We start from the raw sequence: 24,223 nt of genomic DNA, 5'->3' as shown, positions 1-24,223 counted from the left end.
CGGTACTACCAGTGTCCAGCTATACTTAGTTCTGCTAATGTCACGTGTACTCCCATCCACTGTTGACAATTTAGCCATTTTTCTCCTGTCCTTGACTCTTCCCCTCCTTACCTCCCCTCCATTATCCTCTCCTCCTGCCTGACCAGCTGCGCTGTGCTACACAAATGCTGGACGGATTTTTCCCCTCATTTTATCCGTTGAATTGTGCCCTTTGCCCTATTCTTATACCAAATAGCATATAAAAGAAAGAGAAAAGGTAATTGATACTGCCATACATCTGGAATGGGCTAATTATACCTTGCAACACCTCACGTGCACTCATTCGCTAATTTTCCGTTTATTTCCCCTTGAAATATGCCGTATGACCTGTTCTCATAATAAAAATACATATAAGAAAGGAAGGGAGAAGCCTAAGTGATATTATATTCACCTGGAACTACCTAATTTATTATGTATTGTCTAGATTTCCTGCCAATCATTTCATAGCGTATATATTAGCAGCTGTCACCACACTGACATTGGCAGCCCTTCACTACCCCTAGGCAACAACATTCAGCTTACTGTCGTCTATCAAGGTGAAACCACGTCGGATTCGCGCCTGTCCAATTCCGCCGCTTTTTAACCCCATGCAAAGGGTCCTGTGACCTCTACCCCTACTAAACCTCGTGTGGAAAGGGGTAAAGGGCTAAGTGACTGCTGTGGAACGTGAACTGGCTAATTTATCAATGAAAATGGTGGACAGTGACTACAATCTTTCTGGTAACTCTAAAACAGTGCAAGTGGAAATGTAAATAATGTGGAAACAGCAAGTGAAAGCAATGAATGTAAATATAAGTGAACAGTGGAAAATAGTTTTATAAGTTACTGCAAATGACAGTGCATAACATAGTGTAAATAAAATAGAAATGTAAATAATGTAAATAAAATAGAATGTAAACAGAAAAGTAAATGAGTAGTAATATAAGAATACGAGCATATATACTAGGAGTAATGAAAGTGAAAGTTTCACTCTAGCATGTATGAATACTATGAGTTATGAAAGTGAAAATGAAAGTGACAGATTCACTCTCAACGTTAGAATACAGGACGAGGAAGTGAATGCCTGGAGTGAAAATAAACTACTAGTACTGAAAGAATCTTATAGATAAATATTGTATATATAAATAGGTGTAATAAAGTACTAGGAATATAAAGTGTGAGTGTGTTTATAAATAATAAATGACAGCTTCGCCTCAGAATACCATCGCGGAACCAACACGGGAGGAAATTTCATATTCGCTCGTAATTTACTTTCACAGTGTTATTTTTTTGGAATATGGATTCCAAACTACTTGAAATTCATATAATAGTGTTTGTAGTTATAATATCAGGCAGTGGTAACCATATTACGGGGTATCGGTTAGTGTAAAGTGGAGACTTCGTTACCCAACTTCAGAAGTCTCCACAAGTCCTATGGTACTCGACAAAGGCTCAACAAACATCCCAGGAGGAAGCTGAAGGTATGTGCCATATGCATATATAATTATAATATTCTAGGACTAATAACTGATTTTTGGCAAATATTTTTAGAAAGCCTGTCGGAGTGCGAATATCCTAGCGGGACTTGCAAGTCGAGCCAAAACAACCTCGCGGTTTAGGGGTTAAAGGATAGGGTTCAAAATTCTAGTGTATGGGCATTGTAAGTAAGGGATGTGTTCCAGAAGTCTACAAGTTTTTCCAAACAGTTATTAACCCATTCACTGCATCAGTGTTTGTTTACATGTACAGTAATCACTCCAATATCCGGATCAATAGAGCCATCGGTAGGTTCGGATATTGGTTTTGTCCGGATATTGGGCCCCAGCTTATGGACTTGTACTTACGGACCCTAACACAGAGAAACACCTATACAACTCCCTCCGGACATGCATAGCACCTATTTAACACCCAAATCACACCAATAAGGCACATAAATGACTGAAATAAATGCAATAGACACATAAAATGTGGGTTTAGAAGTATGTTCATACATTAATAAACATTCTGGTACTTATGGACTCTAACTGAACCTAACCTAACCGAACCTAACCGAACTCTGAAAAACACATTCCTACTGCACATGCATGAGGTAAGTTTAGTATGGAAAGAAGTACAGTATGACACTTTCTGGTAAGTATAGTATGGGAAAAAATACAATATGAAACATTCTGGTAAATATAGTATGGGAAATAGTACAACATGAAACATTTTGGCTACTTACAGCAAGTCCCTGGCCACCTCGATGAATAACCGCCTCCTCTCGGACTCTGACAGTAAGAACGATTTCCTGAAGCACTTGCACTACACTCTTCCTGAAGTCTTGCACTGAACTTAGTCACTAACACACAGAAGTCCGTTCTTTTCACAGTGTTCACTTTAGTCCAAATAATGTTCCATTAAATTTAAGTGTTGCACATTAACTTTTCCCAAGTTTTTTTAAGTTTCCAAAGCCAAAACAAAGAAGGTTAGTTACGTTAAATTTCTTTTCTACTTAGTCTTTTCTCCCAACTTGAAAACCTTAACACAACACACCGTTTTTTTCACTGCACAACACTCAAAATTCCCGTGTGGTCTAGTGGAGAAGTTCTTGCTGTTTATTCACTGTCAGAGCCCGAGAGTATCACTGGCAGGCGTCCAAGGGGTGCATCGGTGGGTAGTGGTGATGGCGTACCGACTACAGAAGACTCTGAAGACAGCCGCAAACTCACGTCGAGCGGTGACTCCACTGTAGCTGATGTGCTGGGCTGTGGCTCGGAGCATGAGGGCCTGTCTTGGGGAGGCAACGGAGTGGAACCAGGGCTTGGCACAGCGGGGGTCACGGGCCTGAAAAAACTGTCAATCGTTGACTGACGCAAGGACCGACGATTCTGGCGATTGATGATGCGCTGCCGGAAAGCACGCACTTCCTCCACGAGTCCCAAGGGCCCCATCTCCCTGTCGCAGTCCGGGTGTTCCAGGTAGTCTAGGACGAACTCTAGATGTTCCCGGAGTGCGCTCAGCTTGGGGATGGCTGGAGTAGTGTCCTGCTGGGCGGAGTCTGCATCATCATCGCCTTCGTCGTCGGAATCTTCAAGTTCGGGACTGACACCAGCAACCGAAGACGCGATCTCGATATCAGACAACGTCTGATACCCAGGATCGCCCTCGTCGTCGTCCAACCACTCACGAACATCGTCCACATCAACATCGTCGCCGTGCGTACGTAGCCGTGCATGGAAGTCATCCTCGTCAAACCCTAGGAAATCGTACTCCACATCTGTTCCGAGAAGCAGACGAGACCAACCATTTTCAAGAGTTTTCACAGGGACTTCCTTCCATGCACTAGCCCAGTTGTACAGCGCAGACTTGATGTTGTAGCGGCGAAGGTTTTCCAAAGTCCACTTGCCTCGAGTGTCACGTCCTTCCCTGCGCTCGTCCTCGTCCTCGAGAACCACCATCACCTCGTCCAGGAACTTCCGACGGTACAGGCGCTTTGTTGCCACGATCACTTCTTGGTCCATTGGTTGAATGAGAGCAGTCGTATTAGGTGGCAGAAACATGCACCTAATACGGCCATTCTCAGCAACCAAGTCCTTGTCGCACGGGTGGGCAGGTGCATTGTCGAGGAGAAGGAGAGCCTTTACCTGGTCGCGAGGAATTCCCAGTGTCTTCGTCTGGTAATGTATGACCTCCTTGACGAAGTGATGGTGAAACCAGTCTTTGAAAATCACAGCTGTGAACCATGCTTTCAAAGAATGGTACCATACGACAGGAAGGACATCCATCACCCCACGAAGGCACTGAGGCTGCTTTGCACGGCCAACAATAACGGGCTTAAGCCGGTGCATGCCGTTAGCATTGGCACAACACAAAGCAGATATCCGTTCCTTAGAAAGCTTGCGGCCAGGTACACGCTTCTCCGTCTCATCGGCGAGAGTGTTCGTTGGCACCGAGCGATAGAATAGGACAGTTTCGTCAGTGTTATAGACTTGACCGAGAGTGAGGCCCTCCCTGTCGATCAAGCCTTTCACCTTGTGCCGAAACTCGTCCACTCCATCCTCGTTAGCGTCCAATGCTTCGCCATGTGCTTTACGGTTAGTAAGGCCATGTCGCAACTTGAACGCGAAGAGCCAACCCTCGGATGCCTTGAAGTCTAGGGCGTCGTGAAGCCTTGCAAACTTCTCAGCAGCAGCCTTCAGCTCCGTTCCACGTACCATCACACCAGCTGCACGTTGCTGTCGATACCAAATCAACGTGGAGCGGTCGATCTCTGCATACTTGGGGGTAAACATAACCTTCTTCTCCACGTTGCGTTTGCTTCTCGACGAGAAGTCAGCCGTGTACTGCATGAGCTTGTCTCGGGAACGCTTGATATCAAACAAAGTCGACCGGGCCAGGTTGAACTCGCGGAGAATGCGAGAGGAAGACCAACCCGCATCAACCTTCTCCAATATCTCCCGTTTCTTCTCCAGAGTCAACACCACTCTCTTCCTTTTCTCAGGAGGCGGGGCCATCATCACACACACTAAGAGTAGGGCAGAGAGCAGCAGGAGGCCTTGCAGCAAGTACGGCACCACCACAAAAGCGAGCACGTGGGCAGCCATGGCGAAGAGCGTAGGTCTTGTCGCGGTGAGAGACAGGCGGGAAGTGGGGAGGATGCAGCGGCGCTCTATCGGACGTCGGAGGAATGACGAACCAAAACAATGCTCTCACGCGGCGCGCGCGGCAAGTTCAAATTACGGACGGAAAAAATCGATTTTTTTTTCCAATTTTTTTGGATTTTCGGACCATTTTGGGAATGTTTGATCCCAGGACGATAAGGTTCGGTTAGTGGGGATGTTCGGATATTGGGCGTCCGGATATTAGAGTGATTACTGTACATCCCATGTGCGGCAGTTTTCAAATACTGTTTTTAGAAAAAAATATTAGAAAAAAAAAAATATTGTCAAAAGATAGAGAAAAAAATCCCGAGTTCAGTGGTATATAACACAATACAGTGAGTCCTCGAAAGAGATAGGGACCAAAAAAAACTTTTGTAATCCAAAATATCGTATATCGAAACGATTTTCCCCATTGAAATATACATATATAGGGGAGGATGTGTTCCAGGACCCCACTGGACCTCCCCACTAAAACTTTACCCCTGCTATTTAGAAGTATGCAATACATGTATACAGTACTGTTCTATTGTACAGACATAAAAAAATAAAACATACAACTAATTACTGTAGTATTAGTACACTGTACAGTTAAATATTGACCTATGCTGCGGTTGGAAGGTCGGAGATTCGTGTCGTTGATATGGTGCTAAGTCCATGCGACAGCTGCAGGTCCTCGTGGCTTGGCAGGCTGCTGAAGATGAAGAGAAGGAGGGGGCCATCTCCTTGTACATATCCATTTTTTTCGTCACAGTCCCAGTGGTTGATGGTGCAAGACCTAAAGCTTGCCCAGTCCCCGAGACTCCCTGCCCCTCCTCGTGGTGTCTTATTATTTCCAATTTCCTCTCAAGAGTGAGAGTACGATGCTGTTTCTTCTTTACAGCTGGTTCCCTGGATGCTGGAGATGATGCAGGGCGCTTGAGAGGCATGGTGAAAATACGAAAGGTGAAGAACAGCAAAAAACAGCGTAACATACAACGAAGCTGAGAGGAGAGGACAGACGTGACTCGACTGGGAAGCTCACGAAAATGTGTTTACCAGAGAGGGGTTAGTTCGTTTTCTCGCTGCAAGTGAGCACGGCCTATGCAGCGCACCCATTTTGAATTTTTCGTATTTCCTCTCATATTGTTTTTCGTACCATCGAGACAGATACTTTTGTATTATGGAATTTGTCCTACATTTATCGCTTTCATACCATCGGAAATTTGTACTTCGAGTTTTCGTATTTCAAGGACTCACTGTATAGCAAACAAAAAAATAACCTCTGATACAGGTCCGTGAATTAATAAATAATCCCTCTGTAGTGGTGCCAGACAAACGAAGTGTTATGGTTGCACTGTGTCGTCAGTGTCAATCTTGCGATCAGATAAGGTGTAAAGCAGCATCTGAACCATCCTTATCATCATCTACCAATGTATCACTAACATCACTACACTCATCCAGAGATTTCATCCAATATTTGCTTGGGCTACTGCTAGCGGCGGCATGGAGAAGATTTCGTACCTTTACCATTGGCTTTTTGTAGTTAACTGAGCTTAGCTCTGCTCCTCGTAAAAATGCATAATCTATGTTTGGCAATATCCTGTAGGGTGCCATGAGTGGCTGGCTGATTTATTTCGTGCCATTTCTGATGGCGGAATTTTTGAAAGCTTGAAATCATATATGATACACCCACAGTGAGAGCCATTTGGACTCAGATATCATATATGATACAGCCGCAGTCAGTGGGTTAATCTAAGTGGATAAAGTAGCACGTCAGTTTTGTGGTTAGTGGTAAAATTGTAAAAAAAAATTAGTGCTGTAATGTAATGGATGAATGACCATAAAAATAGGAAATTATAACAAGGACATCTACCTATCTATCTATAGCCAGATGCCTCAGTCCCGTAAAGGGTGGCCACAAGCAAATCGCTTCCATGTCATCCTGTTCCCCGCCATTTCACTGCCCTCCCCCCAGCTCACACCCCCTTCTCACATATACCTCTCCACTCCATCCCTCCATTTCATCCTTGGCCTCCACCTAACTCACATCCACTCTCCTCGTTAGTCTCTCGCTTCCCATCCTCTCCACATGGCCAAACCACCTCAGTGTGTTCTAATGCTTTCTGTCACATCCACATCCACACCACAACACTCCTTCACTTCTTTATTTGTCAGTCTGTCTCTCCATGTAACTCCACATGCTCCTCTCAGACAACTTATTTCCACTGCTCTCACTCTTGACTTGTGCCCTTCCATTAAGGTCCAAGCCTCACTTCCATAATTAGAGTTGGTATCACTGTCACGGGGTTTTTATAGTGTCACGGTAATTTTGATATAAATGGTTAAATGTTATTTAAATTGATAATAATATTCAATAATACTGAAGAGCAGGGACAATGATTGTCTTGCTAAATCGTGCAACGATTCTCTAAGAACGAGAATTCAAAAACTTTCTCAGCAGTACACAGCAGAGACTAATTACTCACAATTGCTGAATTACTGTACTGTTAGCCTCTGGAGAAAGTTACTTCACCCCTGACAATAAATAACTAATACTAATAATAATAACATCAGGTTCTTGCTGATGCATTAACTCCTGGCACAACGGATTTTAAGTTAATACAACAAGACTGGTCTAAGTACCAGTTATGGAAGCAAACGTTTATGCCAGCTAGGAGCTATATGGAAAATAAGCTTTATTTGGATTAAATGAAACAAGATTTTACTTTACATTGAGCTCAAGAAAGGAACTGTTAAATTTATTAATTACAAAAAATAAATTTAACGTTACAATTCAAATCAAATTAAATGAGACGCACTCACTCACTCACACAAAAGCTAAATACTTACGCCTAGGAAAAACACCTTAACTAAGCTCTTAAAACTAGGATTATACAAAAGGAAATACAGTACTATAGTCGATGAATGCTGCGTATCACCCGAAGCTGAACTAAGGATGGGAGTACTGAAGAACTATGAAGTGGAGTTTGGGTACTGGCTGACCTCTCACACTGCTGGCACAGGACCTCTCTCCGTCACAGCAACAACTAGACTGAATTCAAATAATGCATAGGCAGGACGCACAAGCTACCAGAAGAAGGCGTGGCTAACGGTTTAGGCAAGCAGAGGCGAACGATAAAGAAACAATTGTATTGCTCAGTAAAGCACTTAGTGACGTGCATTAAATTGGTCACTTTTGAAAGTGACGAATGTTTTGAAAAGTATACTCCGAAATGGAGGGAGAAACGGTTAGCTGAGTGATACACAGTGAGTTTTCCACTAATAGTTCGTGGCTTCTCACAAAAGGGAAATGTCGCGATTTGATTCGTGGCATTACGCCCTTACAAAGTTAAATTTTTTCCTTATGGGAAAAAATTTGTGGATATATATATATATATATATATATATATATATATATATATATATGTACACATCCTAAGTCATTCGCACAAGATTCACACTGTGGTGTGTGTGCTATCCTGCTACAGGAGAAAGTCGCAGTCGCCAGTGAGCGAAAAAACCTCGTATTTACGTTAATAGAAGCAAGCTTGAGGGAAAAACTCTGTGACGACGGTGAAAATCATGTACTCAGGTCAAACTGAGCGAAAATTCGCTACATTTACACTGACAACTAATTGTTGTGTAGCGTGGTGTATGTAATACACGGTGTAGGTGTGACAGTTGTAGTGCAACTGTACCTACGTGTAAAATGACACAGTAAATAATAATATGGCGACGACGAAGGCAGAGGAGAAGATGCGGCAGCGTGCGGCAGACGATCAGCTGGCCCGCACAGCAAAACTGCTACACCCATTGCTGAACCTGCAAAACCAATTGAGGTGGAGCATCAAAAGTGTCAATGAGACAAAATTTTATTATGTTACAATTACTCTCTGCCTAGCAGTCAGTGCTACGACGTACATTCGAGGTCGGCATTAATTATAGCACACAATTATGGTCGGCAAGTTGAGAATCCCTGTGCAAACTCGGGTCTTCCATAGCCTCGAGCTGCACACGGGTCCTCAACCTGTGCCTTAACCTACAGTTCTTATATTAATATCGAAGAGCTGAGAATCCTTGTGCAAACTCGGGTCTTCCATAGCCTCAAGTCGCCTCTGCGGAGTTCTCTCTCGAACTTCCCCCTTAACCTACAGTACAATACTTATATTAGTACCGGGAAGCTGAGAATCCTTGTGCAAACTTGGGTCTTCCATAGCCTCAAGTCGCCTCTGCGGAGTTCTCTCTCGAACTTCCCCCTTAACCTACGGTACATATATTAGTACCGGGAAGCTGAGAATCCTTGTGCAAACTTGGGTCTTCCATAGCCTCAAGTCGCCTCTACGGAGTTCTCTCTCGAACTTCCCCCTTAACCTACAATACTTATATTAGTATCGGGAAGCTGAGAATCCTTGTGCAAACTTGGGTCTTCCATAGCCTCAAGTCGCCTCTGCGGAGTTCTCACTTCCCCCTTAACCTACAGTACATAATATGTATGTACAGGCCCTGGACATACTGTGTCCTGTGGGGCCAATGGGCGAGACGTCAGGTCTGCACCCACATCACCACTATCCTGTCTCTCAGCTGACTCAGAGATTACAGGTGTGGTTACAAATGGCACAGGAAGGACATGACCCTGATTAGTGGTGTTACTTTGACACACACTGCAGGAACGGACAAAACTGTTTATGTCCCGTCCCATCCCTGGCCAGAAAAAGTCAGCTCGGATACGGCCCTGGGTCTTCCTTTTGCCCACGTGACCTCCTGAGGCTGAACAATGACCCCATTGTAACACTGCTAGGCGGTACTTGGCGGGAACGACAAACTGCAGTCGAACCTCGCCCTCGGGTGTTCGTGACTCACGGTAGAGCCGTCCTTGTTTACGAAGGAACTTGGCTCGACCTCCCCGTGAATACTGAATCACTCAACCCTTTTGTTTGTTCCGCACGGTAGCAAGTGTCGGGTCAGAATGTTGTTCTTGTACAACAAGTTGACTACACATCAGATCTTGTGGCGATTCAATGATCACTGGGGTGACACAGTCTGGAGCCTCAGCCATGGCTCATGTTACCGCAGCAGCCGAAGTCTGAGTAGCGTCATCGGAGCAACTATCCTTGACTCCATTAATATTGCCTACTATAAAGTCAAATAGAGGCTCTGGCATGACAACTGCAAGTGTCGTACCAGTATAAAATGGAGATGCCACCTGGATACATGCCTCAGGGAACAATCTCACTGATCCATCAATAAGCTTTGCATGGATCTGTCGACCTGTATACTGCTCAGGCCGAACTAAACTCTGCTTAACAGAGCAACCTGAGGAACCATTGTCTCTCAGGACCTTCACAGGAATGCCTCCCACAAACCCTGGCTGAACAAGGAAGGTACTGTCACCTGTGGGAGGGCCTGTAGAGGAAGCAGCTAGCCACTCATGAGGCTGCTGAATTGATGTGGCAAACATTGTGCCTTGAGGAGAAGATGGAACATTGGCCATCTGTGGAGGGGGGTTCACTGTCACTGTGGGACTTGTGAACTGTGGGGAAGTACCCACGCTGGTAGGGACGTGACCACCGTGCTGCTGCTGAGGAGTGAAGGCTGCATTCGCTTCCTGCATCTTTTGAGCTGGTGGTGGAAAAGTTTGTCCCGACGGTCGGTTGCGTGGCTGATACTGCTGCTGGTTAGGGTACTTGTTGTACCTCTTCCACTCAGGTTTCTGAGTGTTTTGCCCCTGGTCCTTCCACTGCGGTTTTGGACCTTGGCCATTATTCTGAGAATGGCCTTGTTGCTGGGATTCAGTCTGAGACGGCTTCCCAGACTTGGCAGTATCTTTTCTGCTCCAGGTGTTTTGCTTACGAGCTTGATACCCGTATGCAGTAAAGAATGCGTCAGCCTTCTCTGCCATTTGGCTGGCATCTTTCACCTGGCAGATCTTAAGCTGTGCTATGAGCTCAGCAGGCCACGACCTCTCTAGCTGTGTACGCAGCATAAGGTCAATTATCCCCTCACGCATGGAAGGAGTTTCATCTTTCTCCATCCACTCATTTAAGTAAGCTGTGAGACGATCAAGGAACTGAACAGCTGTCTCCTTGTCTTGGAGACGAGCTCGCATGAACTGAACTTTGGCGTCGTCTACTGTGAGACCATACGCCTTAATGAGTGCAGCTTTCATCATCTCATATGTGAGATTGTCTCCACGAATTCTGTGGAGAATATCGAGGGCAGGGCCCTCAAATAGGCTAAGAAACTGAAGCCGCTTAGCTGCCTCGTCCAGTTGATATAAGTCTGCCATGTCCTCAAAACGAGCTATGTACGGCTCGATTCGCTCGCTTTCCTTGTATGAAGGAAGCTTGATGCGTGGGGTCGCCAGGACATGTGCAGGGAGAACGCTCGTGGAGCTTGGACCAACTGCACCAGACGTGTCTGAAGCCAAGGAATCTCGCTTGAGCTTCATCACTTCAAGTTCATGTTCTCGTTCTTTGTCTCGTTGTTCACGCTCGTATTCGCGCTGTTCTCGCTCGTGTTCGCGCTGTTCTCGCTCTTTTTCTAACTCGAGCTCGCGTTGTTTCTGCTCGTGTTCGCGCTGTTCTCGCTCTTTTTCTAACTCGAGCTCGCGTTGTTTCTGCTCATATTCGCGCTGTTCTCGCTCATACTCGCGCTGAATCTTACGCTCTTCACGGGCATCATTCTCGCGCTGCTGCTCCTGATTATGCCGTGAGAGTATATACTCTTTAATTTCGGTTGGGTCCGAAAGACCCATATCTTTGGCTTCCTGTAAAAATATGGTGGTAGCCATAGCGCTAATTTATTAAGCAAACCGAAACTGAGTACTGACTGCTTAGCAACGAATACCAATAAACACAAGTAAAGAATACAGACACAAGCTAGTGGTGACCAGTCTTATCTAGTTAACTGGCAAAGAATAAATCAAAAATGTAAATGACTGGGAAGACTCACTATTAAACACAATGGGTACGCCGACTTCCCAGGAGCGAATAAAATCGTCTGGCGTTACCAAGAATAAACTAGAGTTAAGTACTCTATTGATTAATAAAGCAAAAACTCACTTGCTAAATTAACGGTAACCACCAGTAAACTTGTGCCTATAAACTTTAATAATAAATACCTAAATATGAATGAGTGAGCACTCTCTCGTGAATAGCTTTAGAGCTAGGAGTTAATATCCTGGAATGAGGTCGCCAATTGTCACGGGGTTTTTATAGCATCACGGTAATTTTGATATAAATGGTTAAATGTTATTTAAATTGATAATAATATTCAATAATACTGAAGAGCAGGGACAATGATTGTCTTGCTAAATCGTGCAACGATTCTCTAAGAACGAGAATTCAAAAACTTTCTCAACAGTACACAGCAGAGACTAATTACTCACAATTGCTGAATTACTGTACTGTTAGCCTCTGGAGAAAGTTACTTCACCCCTGACAATAAATAACTAATACTAATAATAATAACATCAGGTTCTTGCTGATGCATTAACTCCTGGCACAACGGATTTTAAGTTAATACAACAAGACTGGTCTAAGTACCAGTTATGGAAGCAAACGTTTATGCCAGCTAGGAGCTATATGGAAAATAAGCTTTATTTGGATTAAATGAAACAAGATTTTACTTTACATTGAGCTCAAGAAAGGAACTGTTAAATTTATTAATTACAAAAAATAAATTTAACGTTACAATTCAAATCAAATTAAATGAGATGCACTCACTCACTCACACAAAAGCTAAATACTTACGCCTAGGAAAAACACCTTAACTAAGCTCATAAAACTAGGATTATACAAAAGGAAATACTATAGTCGATGAATGCTGCGTATCACCCGAAGCTGAACTAAGGATGGGAGTACTGAAGAACTGTGAAGTGGAGTTTGGGTACTGGCTGACCTCTCACACTGCTAGCACAGGACCTCTCTCCGTCACAGCAACAACTAGACTGAATTCAAATAATGCATCAGCAAGAACCTGATGTTATTATTATTAGTATTAGTTATTTATTGTCAGGGGTGAAGTAACTTTCTCAAGAGGCTAACAGTACAGTAATTCAGCAATTGTGAGTAATTAGTCTCTGCTGTGTACTGTTGAGAAAGTTTTTGAATTCTCGTTCTTAGAGAATCGTTGCACGATTTAGCAAGACAATCATTGTCCCTGCTCTTCAGTATTATTGAATATTATTATCAATTTAAATAACATTTAACCATTTATTTTAAAAACACTGTGATATTATAAAAACCCCGTGACAATCACAATACTGTCATGCAGCAACATTTTTACTTCCATAATCACTCCCCTATTTCTTATCACTGCTTTCAAAGAACCAGCAACCCCTCTTCCTTGTTGCATTTGTTCAAGCTCTTCCACTTCCAAATTTCCATCCTTACTCATCACGCTACCCAGGTACTGTACTGTACTTAAATGCACTCACATTTTCCATTTCCTCCTTATCCAACCTCATTGTACATTCAGTAACTTCATTTCTCTTGAAGATGATTACTTATCCCAACATTCACCTTTAGGTTCCATTTCATACACACTCTCCCAGACTCGTTCACTAAGCCTTGCAGTTCCCCCTCGTCTTCATTTAACAACACAATATCATATGCAAATATCAGTACAGGATGTTTCCAAATGCTGCCTCTATCATTAGGGCCACTCCAACACCCACTGCTCTGCCTTGTATCTCTTTTATAACCCCATCTGTATACAGATTGAACAACCGTGGGGAAATGACACATCACTGTTTCAATCCAATATTCAAATAGAAAAGTTCATTCAGTTCACTATCCATCCACATGCACTGCAGCCTTAGCACCTTCATACATATATTTCATGGCATTCAACAACATCCTATGTATTCCATATATTAATATTTCCCACATTCCTTTTCTATCCACCATGTCATATGCTTTCTCCAAATCCACAAAGGCCACATACAACTTCTTTCCCTTCTCTAGCAACTTTTCCACTAAAGATCTAAGAAAGAATATCTGATTTACACAACCTCTTACCTTCCTAAAGCCTCCCTTTTCTTCTCCAACTAATTCCTCTGTTATTTCCTTAACTCTGTCAATAAGTATCCTACCATTTACTTTTCCTATTACACTAAGAAAACAAATGCCCTTTTGATTACCATAACAAGGACATACTGTACTGTATATCTGTTGGAGATCTAGTACATTATATTTCTTAATGCAATATTCCTTTCTGCTTTCAGTACCACAAGGAGGTGACACGACTAGTCTCTGGGCAACATCGTGCTGAAGTGGCCCCAGTGCTGGTAAATCTAGCTAGAATGTGGATGAAATTTATACAGGCTCATTACTCACAAGGCAAGGGCAGTAAACCACGCTGGGCTACAGCAGGCTTGGAATATATATTGTTTGTTTGTAACCCATACAATACAAAGTTCCTTGAAGAAGATGTCTTCCAAGTAAGTATGAAAAGGCGGGTTTTCATCAAAGATAACTTATTATGCCACTCTTGTTGAAAAAAGTATCTTAACAGCTGGGTATGGTGGGTTTTTGAATGAGCATTATGATTTTTTCATCATAGCATAGGTAGCATTCATGTGTATGGAGCCTGTCGTTATGGTACCTACAACTCAATATTGGATATGGTACTATAACGTGAAAATATTTTCAGGTTCATAAATTAGCTTTTGCATGTCTTTTTCCTATCATATTCTAAGATTTTAAATGTTCATATGCTGTACATCTTTCATCAGGTGTACAGTGGGTTCCTTTTACCCAATCCTAGTAGGTTTCTCTGAAACCTACTAGGATTGGGTAGCTTCTTTTTGGATAAGGTTGATTTGATGCTCACCTTTCTTTGTTTATTTGCTTTTGAAGGCTTCAACATGCATGCATGCTTTCCCCAACCTTGGTCACCTAGTGGTGACTTTCCATGCTGCTCGATCTCTGGCAGCAACCCTGTTCAGTCCCTTATCCCTGAGGTCACACTCAGTGACCCCGTCCCAGGTCTTTTTCAGTCTACCTCTCACAGTCTTACCCCAATCATTAACACTTCTTACTTTCTGTACCCAATTACTGTATCATCCTCCATCCTCTCCACATGGCCAAACCATCTCAATCTACCTCTCCTCATCACAACACCAATACACTCCAGTCCCATCCTACCCCTCAACCTTTTCATGTAAATCTAGCCCCCCCACCCCCAACCCCCCGGGCCTTGACTCAGGGACGCACTGCACATCCACCTGATCATTGTCATTTCGGTATGCTTAAGCATGTGAATAACCTCTTCCTCTACTGCCCCAGTCTCACTACCATACATCATTACACTCCTAGCACATGCCGCATACAAAGATCCCATAGCGGAAGGGAGGGAGAGCCATCTCAATGTTGGGAGAGGCAACAGCTCCCCGAACTTCTTCCAAGCACTCCTCGCACTAGCCCCACCTCCAGCACATAACATTTCTCCCAAATAATAGAACTCTTCCACACACTCAAGAGACTCACCAGCAAGTTCAATCCTTTCACGCCTGACAATCTCCACCTGCCCTCCCCAATACATCCCACACATAAAATCAGCATTATCTCACAGTCTACCTCTAATACCACTACATCTCTTGTACACCCACTTATCACAAACACTGCACAAGATGGAATTACTTCCCACGCCATTGTGGCAACTTGCGTATGGTCACTCTCCCACTTCTTAGACAGTACCGCCACCAACCCTAGATATCATTACTCTTGTTTTATCGAAATATAAATATCACTGATGTTCTTTCAATGCAAATATCATAAAATGTGTTAGAGAATCAGTGAAGCAACTCTTCAGGATTAGTTTGCCACATAGCAAGCCAAATTTTGTGCATTACTTTAGGAGTCTATTAATTTCTTACAGATAATTCAGGAATTTTTTACAAAAAAATCTATAAATAAAAATCTGATGAACCAAATTTCATGAAACTTATGCACAAACAATCCCTCATATGCATCAATAACTGATGTAAATTGCAGCCTCCTACCCCTAATAGTTTAGGAGCAACATGTCGAAAAAGATGATGTCCTTAAGGTGTTTGAATTGGAAGTACGTTATCCTGTAAAGGGTTTCAGCCCAAGGGGAAGTTGAGGTTTATTGTACTGTATACATAATGTCACCTAAAGATAAGTGACTGGCCATACTTGCTTGAGTAGCTTAATGCTGTGGCCCATGCTCCTGATGGAGAAGTAAAGATGTAATGCCATGTTGAAGACATGTGAACTCACCTTGACCAAATTGTAATTATGTTATCCGTGAAACCATTTAATATTTGGGCAGTAACTATATAGTCAGCTAATACTGTATATCCCTGGTATTGTATTGAATTATGTCACTCCAACAGGATTTGCCACAAGGTGAAATCTAAGGGGTGGTTGGAGTTTACTGCTTACGAATTACCATACAAAAGAGCGTTTGCCTTAAAGATCTGGACAGAGTAGCCTAACCCTGGGCTCCACTTGTGCTGAGGTAAAAACCTTTGAATTGATGAAATGAAATTCCAGTGCTGTTTGTAAAACTGTTGTGCCAGTTTTTCCTGTTCTTGCAGTTTATATTTACCAGCTGTATAGAAAGAAGTTGTGATATTGTGGAATTTATCCCTAACTTGAAATGAATAGTGACTAGAATGGATGCTTACACTACAGCAAGATCTAAAAATTTAGCATTCTGAAAAAAAAAAAATAAAAAAAAATAAAAAATAACAATAATTGGATGAGAGAGCTTCCTGATAACTGCCGAGGTGTTTTTGAATGAACATTATAAACTTGTCATGACCAAAAACTACCATTTCTTAATCTTGAATGCTGCACAGTAGTGAGTGAGAGTAGCTCTAGAAGAAGATATTAGTTATGAGGAAGTGCTATGCTATGGGAAGAATGTGGGGCCTGATTATTGTCGTATTGTATTACTGAGCTGCGGAAAGTAAGCTGTGAAGGAAAAAAAATCTCCACCAAGTTAAAATGGACAAAATATATTTTAGAATTCATATCCTTGGCTGAGGGATTGAACTTTTGATCATATGCAGGTGCCACTGGTTAATTACAGGAAGGACATTGATTCACAAAGTGCTGCACATTCATCATCATTGTTGTCATTGTTCTCATCTTTTGGCCCCAGGAGCCTGGGGCAAGGCTGCTTAAAATTTAGATATATGAGGTGGTGAGGAGTAGACTGTAGCACCAGTCAGGCAGGGCAGTGCTCTCAAGGTGGATGGAAAGCTGATGACAGGGAGAGCTGGAGCTCCGGTTTCATCAGCCCTCGGGACTAGGTCCAGGACATCCCCCTTTGCTGAACTTTTTCAGTGTCTCAGTAACACAGAGAGTAGGCCAGCATGCTCTCCAATACAAGTTTCTTCAACTGTCAACACCAAACTACATGCACAGTACACACTACACTTCCTTTTCAAAAAAAAAAAAAAAAAAAAAAATGGCAGCTCAACACGTGGCCTCGGAGTCCCCGGGGGGGGGGGGGACCATAAATGCCTCCACCTTCTGCCCCTCTCCAGGTGATGACTCGAGCTGCCTAGAACCACTGTTTGACTCTCTTCTTCATTTCTGCAACATTCACGGCCTTTCCTCTAACTTTCGCTCTGTTGAGCACCACCTCTCCTTCTCTAAACCTCACTTTCTTTTAGTAATTGAGACTCAGCTGTCTGAGGCAACTGACAGCAGACCCATTTTCTGTATCCTCCTACTTCGGCATTCCTGTCATTCTCTGACTAAATATATCTGCGATGTTTACTTATCTCCTAATTCAGCTGACTATCAAAAATTCTTTGACTATCTTACTTCTGTGATGAAATACATTCTATCCATTTCTCCATTCTCTGAAAATGGAGATTTCAATGTTCACCACCACCTTTGGCTCTCCTCCCCTTTCACTGATCCACCTGGTGAACAAGCCTACACCTTTTCTATCCTTAATGACCTAGAGCAGCTTGTACAGCACCCTACCCATATCCCTGGAGAGAGCTCCAACATACCTTACAACTAATCCTTCTGCTTACACTATTAATCTTTTCTCTCCGTTGGGCTCATCCGATCACAACTTTATCACCTTAACCTGTCCTATCGTTCCGGTACAACCTGTGGACCCTCCAAAGAAATGTCGTCTGTGGCACTTTGGAGCTGCTGATTGGGAGGCCCTCACGCAGTACTTCTTTGATTTTCTCTGGAATGATTATTGTTTCCATGGCTGGGAGCCACCTGAGTGTACCTTGCGCATTACGGAGGTTATTCTCTCGTACATGGAAGCATACATTCCTTTCTCATATCCTTTGACTAATGCAAGAAAGCCTTGGTTTAATCACACTTATTCTAATGCTATCCGCAGCAAGGAGAGGGCCTATAAAAGGTACCGGAGCCAACCCACCCCTGAATTGCATCTTTTATACGTTTCTGCCCGGAATCGTTCAAAGTCTGTTCTTCGCTCTGCTAAAAATAATTTCATCCGTACTAAATGCTCTCAACTCTCCAACTCAAATTCGTCCCGCTCCTTCTGGCACCTTGCCAAAAACCTTTCTAACAGCTTTACCTCATCATCCTTCCCTCCCCTTTTCTGCTCTGATGGCTCTGTAGCTATTTCTTCTACTGATAAAGCAGATCTCTTCTCTCAGACTTTCTCCTCCAATTCCACCTTAGACGATTTCGGTGGTGTTCCTCCATCACTTCCCCCCTCTGACTTCCTCTTGGCTGACATTAAAATTTCTTCAGCTGATGTATTTTCTGCCATCACAGGCCTCAATACCAGTAAGGCATATGGGCCTGATGGAGTCCCTCATGTTGTTCTCAAGAACTGTGCTTCTGTGCTTACACCCTGCCTAGGCAAACTCTTTCGCCTTCGTCTATCAACTTGTACCTTTCTGTCTTGCTGGAAGTTTGCCCTCATTCAGCCAGTCCTAAAGCAGGGTGACCATTCCCAACCCTCTAACTATCGTCCAATTGCTTTAACATCCTGTATCTCAAAAGTTTTTGAATCAGTTCTTAATAGAAAAATTTTAAGGCATCTTTCCTATCACAACCTTCTTTCTGATCGTCAGTATGGGTTCCGTCAGGGACACTCCACTGGCGATCTTCTCACCTACCTTTCAGACTCCTGGTCATCCTCCTTTCGGGACTTTGGCGAAAGCTTTGCCATTGCACTTGGCATCTCAAAGGCTTTCGATCGAGTCTGGCATAAAATCTTTAATTTCCAAACTGCCCTCTTACGGTTTCTATCCTTCTATATGTGCCTTCATCTCTGGTTTCCTTTCTGGTCATTCTATAGCCGCTGTTGTAGATGGCCATCATACTTCTTCTAGATCTATCAACAGTGGTGTTCCTCAGGGCTCTGTCCTATCACCAACTCTCTTCCTTTTATTCATCAATGATCTTCTGATCTGTACGTCTAACCCTATCCACTCATACGCTTATGACTCCACCCTTCATCTTTCCATTTGGTTCCTGCAGCGTCCATCTCAGCAGTTACTTCAACAAACGAGGGATGAGGCTATGGCAAACCTAATGTCTGACTTGGCTTGTATCTCTGACGGGAAAAAATAATCTTGGTGTTTTTAATACATCAAAGGCTCAGTTTTTACACCTTTCAACCCAACAAAACCTTCCACAGGTATACCCACTAATGTTTAATAATATTCAGCCTAATCCTGCATCATCCTTGAACATGCTTGGGGTTTCATTTACTCGAGACTTATATTGGAAAGATCATATTACAGCTCGTGTAAAATCTGCTTCCAAGAGATTGGGTGTGCTAAGCCAACTCCGTTCCTTCTTTACCCCTGCACAATTGTTGACTCTATACAGAGGATTTGTCTGCCCCTGTGTGGAGCACAACTCTCCTGTATGAGGAGGCTCTCCACATACAGCTCTTCTCAATAGGGTGGAGTCAAAGGCTTTTCATCTCATTAACTCTCCTCCTCTTACTGACTCCCTTCAACCTCTGTCTCCTCGTCACACTGTTGCATCTTTATCTTTATTCTATCGCTGCTTCAATGGTCACTACTTCTCTGAACTGTCTGCATGCATTCCTCCACTTCTATGATGGGCGCGTAGCACCCGTCTAGCAACAAACTTTCATCCCTTTTCTGTCCAACTCTGTAATGCAAGAGTTAACTGTTACTCCCAGTCCCTCCTTTATGTAATAGGTCAACTCTGGAACTGTCTCCCTCTGTCTGTGTTTCCTGCTTCTTATGATCTCCAGTCTTTCAAACGCAGTGTGTCCAGGCATCTCGAAATGATCGGATCTTGAATTTGGCTTTCTATTGTATTTTATTTTTCTCTTGGACGGAACAATAATTGCAGGCTCGCAGGCTTTGGTTCCTTCTTCTTCGCATTAAAAAAAAAAAAAAAAAAAAAAAACTCTTGCCCTTGAGTAGCAGTATAATAGTGGTAATTTCCAGTCACCCCTCTGATATACTATACAGTCATCCCTTATTGGGCACATCTTGCTAGAGTACCTTAACTCACTAGACCACCTAGCATCCATATGAGTATTTGATCATTGCTTCAGCAGCTCATTTATAATTAATCATGGAAAAATAGGAAACACTTAAACAAACTCATCCAAGTAATTTCTAATGGGAAAATAGGAAGATAAAGGCATTGCTTGCGTGAATTTCCTTCCTTTTAACCCCTTCACTGTAATGTTGTAGTATTTAATTTTATTCAAACTACCAGCAGGTTATTTTATTCAAGCTAGGAAAAAAAACCCTAGTAGTGAAGAGGTGAATGGAGACTACAGTATACCCCAATCTCCCCAGTTTGAAAAGTCTGTTCGATGTTGAATAAAATGATCTGGTTTTGGCAGAATAGAATAAATGGTATGCCATTCGGCTGAATTAAAGTTATTTCAGTAAGTCGCTGTTGAATTAGTACTTGGTTTTTTACTTGAAGGTGCCATTGATTCACTCTGAAGTTGCATAAAAAATTACGTTACTTTTGTGCTTTTAACACCTGGATCGTGATTTTAAAATGTGCCTTACTTAAATTAGTTTCACTTGAAGTAGAATTTCACTAGTACACATGGTAGACTTCAGAAGAGGACTGACTATAATGATGGTAATGATGATGAAGTGGTTTTTGTTGAAGATGATGGTGTGGTTTCTCTTGATAACGATGATGATTTGGTTTTCTTTAAGGAATTTGTGAAGGAGATTGAAGTGTGTCAGAAATACATTATAGGAACAGCCCCAGAAACCAAGCAGCCGGGGACACCACTCACGCCAGTCTTACCAAGGCATTTCAGGTTAGTTCATACCATTTAACAGTTTATTACCATATGGGGTTATGTATGTACAGAGTGGTCCTTATATAATATTCCTCTTCTACTTCACCAGGCAGTCTCTCATGTGATTGGAGATGGCCTTGTGAACAATATCAAAGTCTCTCCTGCATCATTTATTCTTTTCCTGCTTCCATTGCTACACTTGCATCCATAACAGTAGATAATATACCATGAGGCAATTTTCTAGTGGAGTGTTATTGATGGGTCACCCAGTAAGCCAATATGAATGGGGTTATGGGAGTGGTTAGAGTGTAAGTTATAGCAGGGGTTGGTAAAAAATAGAGAAGGGTCAAGCACCAGTACTATACGTGAAATCCGGTGTATGAGAATGATGCAGTGGTACATGCCAAAATTGAGCAGGAGCATTGCAGGTCAGTGAAGAGTTTTTATGTGGATATCTGTGAACATTGTTTTTTAGAGCAGTTGTAAAGGAGAGCAAAGTTTTGGTAATTGAGAGAGGTGACAATCAGTGTGATGTGCTGGTGAATGGGAGAAGAAAATTGGTGAGGGAGTTTGCTGTCATTACCGCAGTGCAGTCATATAAGAGAGTTAGTTGTGCAGAGGAAGTTGAGAGTGGAGTAGCATAAGGAAGAAAGGTGGTTGGTGCTATGAAGGCCTTGATATCATGCAGAAATCCCAATGTGAAGGTTGCAAGAGGATTACATGAAAGTGTGTTAGTGCTCACATCAGTGTAGGGTGTGAGATTTTGGTATACAATGAGAGTGAAAGGACTACTGAGGAATGTGTGGGGACACTTAGAGTGGATATGTAAGAAGCATTGTGGTTCAGAAAAGATGTGGACTAAGGAAACATGTTGTTAATGGAGTAGAAGAGTGTTCTTAGGTGTTATAGATATATGGACAGATGTAAATAGGTGGTGAAAAGAATATATGATATGTGAATGATTTTGAAGGTGGGAGGAGGCTTGGTAGGCCAAGGAGTTGCACCGATGTGGCACATGAGTCCGTAAGAAAGTTGAGGTATGAAAATAAGAGAACCAACAGGGGATCAGGTTGGTTGAATGAATTATGTACAGAAAAATACATAACAAGGGCATGGCATCCCATATATTTTTAACTTGATAGTCAGTGCAATGACTGTCTGGCAGGTGTATGCGAATCATATCCTTAAAAAGATTTTATGCCATAGGTTAGGAATGTCAGATGGAGCCAGGATTGGGGGGAAGGAATGATGTTTTAATGATTGTATTGCCCATTTCACCAGGCATACTAATGATAGTTCTTCTGCTTTCCTACTTCCTTTTTCATTGTTTCTGAATCCTACCTCACCATAGAATCCTTCCTCGCTATATATTTAGGTGAGGAGCATGATGATAGTGTTCATGATTATGATGATGATGGTGGAAGAATTATACCTATATTTGGGTCCAGCTCGGAGTTGGACCCAGAGTTGTTGTGTCTTTCCACATCAACTACATTCCTGGATGTGGGAACTGTATAATTCTTTCATCTGGCATTGTGATACCAAAACACAGATGATGATGATGATGATGAATGACATTGCAGTACCAAGACACAGATGATGATAGTGGTGGTGGTGGTGCTGGAAAAGTCAGAGCTAATGCTTATGTGTTGGAAGGAGATGAATGGTTACCATTGATACAGGGACGTATTGCCATAGCAGGGGAGTGTGGTGACATGTCTGGTAATTAGCCACACAGTCATCACTTGTGGCCAGGAAACATTCAGTCACAAATAGATAGAGTCCAAGTCCAAAATGAGACTTTCATGATGTCATCATAATCATCATCATCATCATCATCATCATCCGGACCTCCTTTCCCACCCTAGGGCAGGATGAGGTGTAGCAATGTCCAGACAGCCCAAATTTGCCCAGTCCAATGGGCCACATTTCCATTCTCTCATCATTCAAGCCCCCGGAATCCTGGCTCTGTCGGATACGCCAAAAATGTTCACCACATTTTGTAGCTTCACACAGACGTATCCGATTAAGTCAATCCGGACACTGCCACGTTAAGAAGGGGTGCCAAATCCCTGATCATGCACTTCTTCTCACAACATTCATCCAGCCAGCTCGATCTCTTGTCATTTCCCTAGCCTCAATGACTTCCAAACCTCTCTTCCTCACACATTCATCCACTATATCTCTCCACCTTCTCCTTGGCCTGCCTCGCTTCCTCCCTCCTTCAGATTCTCTCAGATATACCTTTTTCACCACTCTATTGTTATCCGTTCTCACCACATGACCATACCATCTAAGTACACTCTCTTTGATTCTGGTGTCCACCGACTTCCTCAGTCCACATCTTTCACAAATCAGTATTTTGTATCCTATCCACCCTGTGTACTCCACACAGGATGGATAGGATACAAAATAGGTAAATAGGTAAATAGGTAAATACATACATTCCTCAGCAGTCCTGTCTCCACTGCTCTTACTCTGGACTTCATTTTCATACCACATCATAGTCTCACATCCATATGTTAAAGTTGGCACTAACACTCCTTCATGTTAGCCTCGTGCAGCTGCAACACTCAAGCCTCTGTTTCTTATTGAGGTCTTCATAGCACCAGCTACCTTTCTTCCTTGTGTCACTCTGCTTTCCACTTCTTTTGCACATTTTCCTCTCTTTTCCATCACTGTACCTAGGTACTTGAACTCTCTCACCAATTCCAGTCTCTCTTCATTCACTGTAACATCGCAGTGTTAAAAGTCATATAACACAGCTTAAATTTAACAGCTTCCAGTGACTGATGGGAAGTACTTAGCTGGTTTTGACAGTTGTTGTAGCCTCCAGTCCATAGAAAACATCACCAGGACCATGGCCAACTTCAGTATAGTGATTTTGTAGAGGAAGCTTGGCATCGTTTTTTATGTATGTACAGTATATATATATATATATAAAAAATTGACAGTGGTGATATTGTTGCAGATCGGCATCCTCTTCCTCCATGATACATCATCCCCCAGAGCGCTCTTTGTCCACACAGTCCTCATACAGTGACGCATCTCCCGTCACTAATCCCACAGACAGTCCACTTATGAGGTATGTATCATTAACCTCCACAATCCACATCACAGGCATTGGAGAGGGGAAGCTTCCTTCAGTTGCATTGATATAACCTGCGGAATTTACTGTCCAGTTATATAAACGTCATTCCTCTTCATCCATATCACCTAGTGGAGGATGGTGAACTGCAGAAGAATGGCAGCTTCAGCTTGCAGTTCACTAGGTTCACATTGCAGATGAATCTGAGGCTACAACTACAATACTAATACTATTACAACTACTACCCATATCACTG

At 42.8% G+C, this 24,223-nt stretch overlaps 1 protein-coding gene across 1 annotated transcript in view; it reads left to right on the top strand.

Moving 5' to 3' along the window:
* The window catches only part of LOC145391972 (mitogen-activated protein kinase kinase kinase 4-like), a 503,013-nt gene that overhangs the window by 264,603 nt on the left and 214,187 nt on the right, over positions 1-24,223 (top strand). The window contains exons 18-20 of the mRNA XM_080266482.1: positions 13,864-14,079; positions 20,791-20,897; positions 23,851-23,964. Of these exons, the coding sequence (XP_080122608.1) occupies positions 13,864-14,079; positions 20,791-20,897; positions 23,851-23,964 (437 nt within the window). The remainder of the gene's footprint in view (positions 1-13,863; positions 14,080-20,790; positions 20,898-23,850; positions 23,965-24,223) is intronic.

The sequence above is a fragment of the Coenobita brevimanus genome, chromosome 20 (assembly GCF_032717465.1).
Source record: "Coenobita brevimanus isolate Jiangsu-jjx chromosome 20, ASM3271746v2, whole genome shotgun sequence".
Lineage (NCBI taxonomy): Eukaryota > Metazoa > Arthropoda > Malacostraca > Decapoda > Coenobitidae > Coenobita > Coenobita brevimanus.
Note: the sequence above shows the minus strand (reverse complement) of the source record. Positions and strands in the feature narration are given on the sequence as shown.